At 52.7% G+C, this 6,000-nt stretch overlaps 1 protein-coding gene across 1 annotated transcript in view; it reads left to right on the forward strand.

Moving 5' to 3' along the window:
• LOC148453824 (dystrobrevin beta-like) overlaps window positions 1-5,735 on the forward strand; it is a 31,746-nt gene extending 26,011 nt beyond the window's left edge. The window contains exons 4-6 of the mRNA XM_088461653.1: window positions 4,419-4,469; window positions 5,305-5,340; window positions 5,427-5,735. Coding sequence (XP_088317779.1) covers window positions 4,419-4,469; window positions 5,305-5,309 — 56 coding nt within the window. The 3' untranslated portion in view covers window positions 5,310-5,340; window positions 5,427-5,735. The remainder of the gene's footprint in view (window positions 1-4,418; window positions 4,470-5,304; window positions 5,341-5,426) is intronic.
• The last annotated feature ends 265 nt before the right edge of the window (window positions 5,736-6,000 follow it).

Genomic DNA, 6,000 nt, shown 5'->3' on the forward strand with positions numbered 1-6,000 from the left:
TCTCTCTCTCACAGTAGATGATGGTGCCCTTGGAATGGGGTGGGGGGTGGATAAATGAGGATGATCTCTCTCTCTCTCACAGAAGATGATGGTGCCCTTGGAATGGGGTGGGGGGGGTGGATGAATGAGGTGCTGACCTCTCTCTCTCTCTCTCTCTCTCTCTCTCTCACAGTAGATGATGGTGCCCTTGGAATGGGGTGGGGGGGATGAATGAGGTGCTGATCTCTCTCTCTCACAGTAGATGATGGTGCCCTTGGAATGGAGTGGGGCGGAGGATGAATGAGGTGCTGATCACTCTCTCTCTCACAGTAGATGATGGTGCCCTTGGAATGAGGGGGGGGGTGGATGAATGAGGCCCTGATCTCTCTCTCTCTCTCTCTCTCTCTCTCTCTCTCTCTCTCTCTCTCTCTCTCTCTCTCTCACAGTAGATGATGGTGCCCTTGGAATGGGGTGGGGGGAGGATGAATGAGGTGCTGATCACTCTCTCTCTCACAGTAGATGATGGTGCCCTTGGAATGAGGTGGGGGGGAGGATGAATAAGGTGCTGATCTCTCTCTCTCTCACAGTAGATGATGGTGCCCTTGGAATGGGGTGGGGGGGTGGATGAATGAGGTGCTGATCTCTCTCACAGTAGATGATGGTGCCCTTGGAATGGGGTGGGGGGGTGGATGAATGAGGTGCTGATCTCTCTCTCTCACAGTAGATGATGGTGCCCTTGGAATGGGGTGGGGGGGGGATGAATGAGGTGCTGATCTCTCTCTCTCACAGTAGATGATGGTGCCCTTGGAATGGGGTGGGGGGGAGGATGAATAAGGTGCTGATCTCTCTCTCTCTCACAGTAGATGATGTTGCCCTTGGAATGGGGTGGGGGAGTGGATGAATGAGGTGCTGATCTCTCTCACAGTAGATGATGGTGCCCTTGGAATGGGGTGGGGGGGTGGATGAATGAGGTGCTGATCTCTCTCTCACAGTAGATGATGGTGCCCTTGGAATGGGGTGGGGGGGTGGATGAATGAGGTGCTGATCTCTCTCACAGTAGATGATGGTGCCCTTGGAATGGGGTGGGGGGGGTGGATGAATGAGGTGCTGATCTCTCTCTCTCTCTCTCTCTCTCTCTCACAATAGATGATGGTGCCCTTGGAATGGGGTGGGGGGGGATGAATGAGGTGCTGATCTCTCTCTCTCACAGTAGATGATGGTGCCCTTGGAATGGGGGGGGTGGATGAATGAGGTGCTGATCTCTCTCACAGTAGATGATGGTGCCCTTGGAATGGAGTGGGGGGGGGTGGATGAATGAGGTGCTGATCTCTCTCTCACAGTAGATGATGGTTCCCTTGGAATGGGGTGGGGGGTTGATGAATGAGGCGCTGATCTCTCTCTCTCTCACAGTAGATGATGGTGCCCTTGGAATGGGGGGGGTGGATGAATGAGGTCCTGATCACTCTCTCTCACAGTAGATGATGGTGCCCTTGGAATGGAGTGGGGGGGGTGGATGAATGAGGTGCTGATCTCTCTCTCTCTCTCTCTCTCACAGTAGATGATGGTGCCCTTGGAATGGGGGGGGTGGATGAATGAGGTGCTGATCTCTCTCTCTCACAGTAGATGATGGTGCCCTTGGAATGGAGTGGGGGGGTGGATGAATGAGGTGCTGATCTCTCTCTCTCTCTCTCTCTCTCTCTCTCTCACAGTAGATGATGGTGCCCTTGGAATGGGGGGGGTGGAAGAATGAGGTGCTGATCTCTCTCTCACAGTAGATGATGGTGCCCTTGGAATGGGGGGGGGTGGATGAATGAGGTGCAGATCTCTCTCACAGTAGATGATGGTGCCCTTGGAATGGGGTGGGGGGTGGATGAATGAGGTGCTGATCTCTCTCTCTCTCACAGTAGATGATGGTGCCCTTGGAATGGGGGGGGGTGGATGAATGAGGTGCAGATCTCTCTCACAGTAGATGATGGTGCCCTTGGAATGGAGTGGGGGGGGTGGATGAATGAGGTGCTGATCTCTCTCTCTCACAGTAGATGATGGTGCCCTTGGAATGGAGTGGGGGGGGGTGGATGAATGAGGTGCAGATCTCTCTCACAATAGATGATGGTTCCCTTGGAATGTGGTGGGGGGGTGGATGAATGAGGTGCTGATCTCTCTCTCACAGTAGATGATGGTGCCCTTTGAATGGGGGGGGGTGGATGAATGAGGTGCTGATCTCTCTCACAGTAGATGATGGTGCACTTGGAATGGGGTGGGGGGGATGAATGAGGTGCTGATCTCTCTCTCACAGTAGATGATGGTGCCCTTGGTATGGGGTGGGGGGGTGGATGAATGAGGTGCTGATCTCTCTCTCTCACAGTAGATGATGGTGCTCTTGGAATGGGGTGGGGGGGTGGATGAATGAGGTGCTGATTCTCTCTCACAGTAGATGATGGTGCCCTTGGAATGGGGTGGGGGGGGTGGATGAATGAGGTGCTGATCTCTCTCACAGTAGATGATGGTGCCCTTGGAATGGGATGGTGGGGGATGAATGAGGTGCTGATCTCTCTCTCTCTCACAGTAGATGATGGTTCCCTTGGAATGGGGTGGGGGGGGATGAATGAGGTGCTGATCTCTCTCTCTGACAGTAGATGATGGTGCTCTTGGAATGGGGTGGGGGGGTGAATGAATGAGGTGCTGATTCTCTCTCACAGTAGATGATGGTGCCCTTGGAATGGGATGGGGGGGTGGATGAATGAGGTGCTGATCTCTCTCACAGTAGATTATGGTGCCCTTGGAATGGGGTGGGGGGGGATGAATGAGGTTCTGATCTCTCTCTCTCTCACAGTAGATGATGGTTCCCTTGGAATGGGGTGGGGGGGATGAATGAGGTGCTGATCTCTCTCTCTCACAGTAGATGGTGCCCTTGTAATGAGGTGGGGGGGTGGATGAATGAGGTGCTGATCTCTCTCTCTCACAGCAGACGATGGTGCCCTTGGAATGGGGGAGGGTGGTGGATGAATGAGGTGCTGATCTCTCTCTCACAATAGATGATGGTGCCCTTGGAATGGGGTGGGGGGGATGAATGAGGTGCTGATCTCTCTCTCTCACAGTAGATGATGGTGCCCTTGGAATGGGGTGGGGGGATGAATGAGGTGCTGATCTCTCTCTCTCACAGTAGATGAAGGTGCCCTTTGAATGGGGGGGGGTGGATGAATGAGGTGCTGATCTCTCTCACAGTAGATGATGGTGCACTTGGAATGGGGTGGGGGGGGATGAATGAGGTGCTGATCTCTCTCTCTCACAGTAGATGATGGTGCCCTTGGTATGGGGTGGGGGGGGTGGATGAATGAGGTGCTGATCTCTCTCTCTCACAGTAGATGATGGTGCTCTTGGAATGGGGTGGGGGGGTGGATGAATGAGGTGCTGATTCTCTCTCACAGTAGACGATGGAGCCCTTGGAATGGGGTGGGGGGTTGGATGAATGAGGTGCTGATCTCTCTCACAGTAGATGATGGTGCCCTTGGAATGGGGTGGGGGGGGTGAATGAGGTGCTGATCTCTCTCTCTCACAGTAGATGATGGTGCCCTTGGTATGGGGTGGGGGGGGTGGATGAATGAGGTGCTGATCTCTCTCACAGTAGATGATGGTGCTCTTGGAATGGGGTGGGGGGGTGGATGAATGAGGTGCTGATCTCTCTCTCTCTCTCTCACAGTAGATGATGGTTCCCTTGGAATGGGGTGGGGGGGATGAATGAGGTGCTGATCTCTCTCTCTCACAGTAGATGATGGTGCCCTTGTAATGGGGTGGGGGGTGGATGAATGAGGTGCTGATCTCTCTCTCTCACAGCAGACGATGGTGCCCTTGGAATGGGGGAGGGTGGTGGATGAATGAGGTGCTGATCTCTCTCTCACAATAGATGATGGTGCCCTTGGAATGGGGTGGGGGGGATGAATGAGGTGCTGATCTCTCTCTCTCACAGTAGATGATGGTGCCCTTGGAATGGGGTGGGGGGATGAATGAGGTGCTGATCTCTCTCTCTCACAGTAGATGATGGTGCCCTTGGAATGGGGTGGGGGGGAGGATGAATGAGGTGTTGATCTCTCTCTCACAATAGATGATGGTGCCCTTGGAATGGGGTGGGGGGATGAATGAGGTGCTGATCTCTCTCTCTCACAGTAGATGATGGTGCCCTTGGAATGGGGTGGGGGGTGGATGAATGAAGTGCTGATCTCTCTCTGTCACAGTAGATGATGGTTCCCTTAGAATGGGGTGGGGGGTGGATGAATGAGGTGCTGATCTCTCTCACAGTAGATGATGGTGCCCTTGGAATGGGGTGGGGGGTGGATGAATGAGGTGCTGATCTCTCTCTGTCTCACAGTAGATGATGGTGCCCTTGGAATGGGGTGGGGGGTGGATGAATGAGGTGCTGATCTCTCTCTCTCTCACAGCAGACGATGGTGTAGATGAGGAAGAGGAGAAGATACAGAACGGGAAGGACAGAGGTGAGTTACATACTTACGGCCCTGAAGGACCTTTGGAAAATGATGGCATTGGTTCCTGCGTCCGGGTGGTCAGACTCACATACTTCATGGTCTGTCCATTCCCTCGGTAGGAAAGCAGCACAGATAAATGGGGTTTCTCACTTTTTAGTTATTTTATACAGAGTTTAGTTCTCAGTATATGACAGATTCCCAGTTCTGTATGTAATTCCCAGTATCTTTGTGCTGTAGCAAATCTATAATAAAAGGCCATGCTATAAGCCGCACGTAAACTGGGCACAAACCACTGTAAGAATAAAGGCAGAGGAAGGCAGCGCATTGCGTCCCACGTGCAGAGCTCCTGCGGATCTGGGTCTCGTGTACGCCGGGCACACGTCTCCTGCACACCCGTGCCCATGTTGTAAACCGTTTTGTTTTATGTACAACAAACACCGCGAATTGAACTCCTAACACAAAAACCCTAATAATACAGCAAAAAAGCTCAGTGTGTGCCCGAGCCCCAATCCATGTCAGCAAATAGCCAATCACAAGTGGTACGTTAGTGCTGGCACCCGTCATCATCATATGTACCTGACCACACTCACATAATGTGTCTATGCTATTGTTTCCCACTGCGCACGTGGTCCCCGTTCTGTGACCGCACCCGCAGTGTACTCCACCCATCCAAATGGGTGCAAACGCATATGCCTCTTCCCTGGGCATGCCCACTGCAATACATGCGATAACGCCAAATGGCGCAGTACTCCTCGCTTCCAGGATCGCTCATTAGTTGCCGGCAATATTCTTCCTGTGTCATTAGTGAGGGGTGTTTGACCTTATATCATCCTCTGCCTTCCAGGATAAATGTCCTGCACGGAAGAACAAGGTGATCCAAGTAAGTGTCTGTTCCGTGGGCCGCCCACATGTCCTGTCCGTGACGCTGCCCCAGACGTGAGTGTAACACCCTGCTCTTCCCCACAGGCTCAGCGATTCCTCCTATATCCATCCAAACGCAGCATCTGACCAGCCACAGCCAGCAGAGAGACGAGCAGCGAGGGGGACCTTGTTAGTGCATGCTCGGTTCTCCATGTAACATACAACATGCGTGTTACTGGGCCATGTGTCATCATGTCTTGCAGAAGCTGGAAGGAGTGAGTGTTAGTGTGCTTGTCATGGGTACAGAGGCCTGGGACACTGTGATCGCACTGACACGGACATGCGCTGTATGTACTGAGCGACGCAGGAAGGCGGTACATTTCATGGTCCGAAGTTTACAAATTAATAAATGTGTCTGTCTGTCAAGTCTCTGTGTGCTGCGTCTTACGCCGGTCCATGACCGTGACGGGACACGTGTGTGTGTGCACCCTGGAAGGCATATAACATGTTTCCGTCTTCTCACCAGACAAAGGCAGTCTTATGTCACATGTGTTCATGATGTCATCAGGCGGTAGTAGCCATGTTTCACAAGGTCTGCAGGTAGTAGCTGTCATGTGACGTTATATGATGACATCAGGCAGTAGCAGTCATGTTTAATGACGTTGACATCATGACTATC

The sequence above is a fragment of the Taudactylus pleione genome, unplaced genomic scaffold (assembly GCF_031769625.1).
Source record: "Taudactylus pleione unplaced genomic scaffold, aTauple2 ptg001085l, whole genome shotgun sequence".
Lineage (NCBI taxonomy): Eukaryota > Metazoa > Chordata > Amphibia > Anura > Myobatrachidae > Taudactylus > Taudactylus pleione.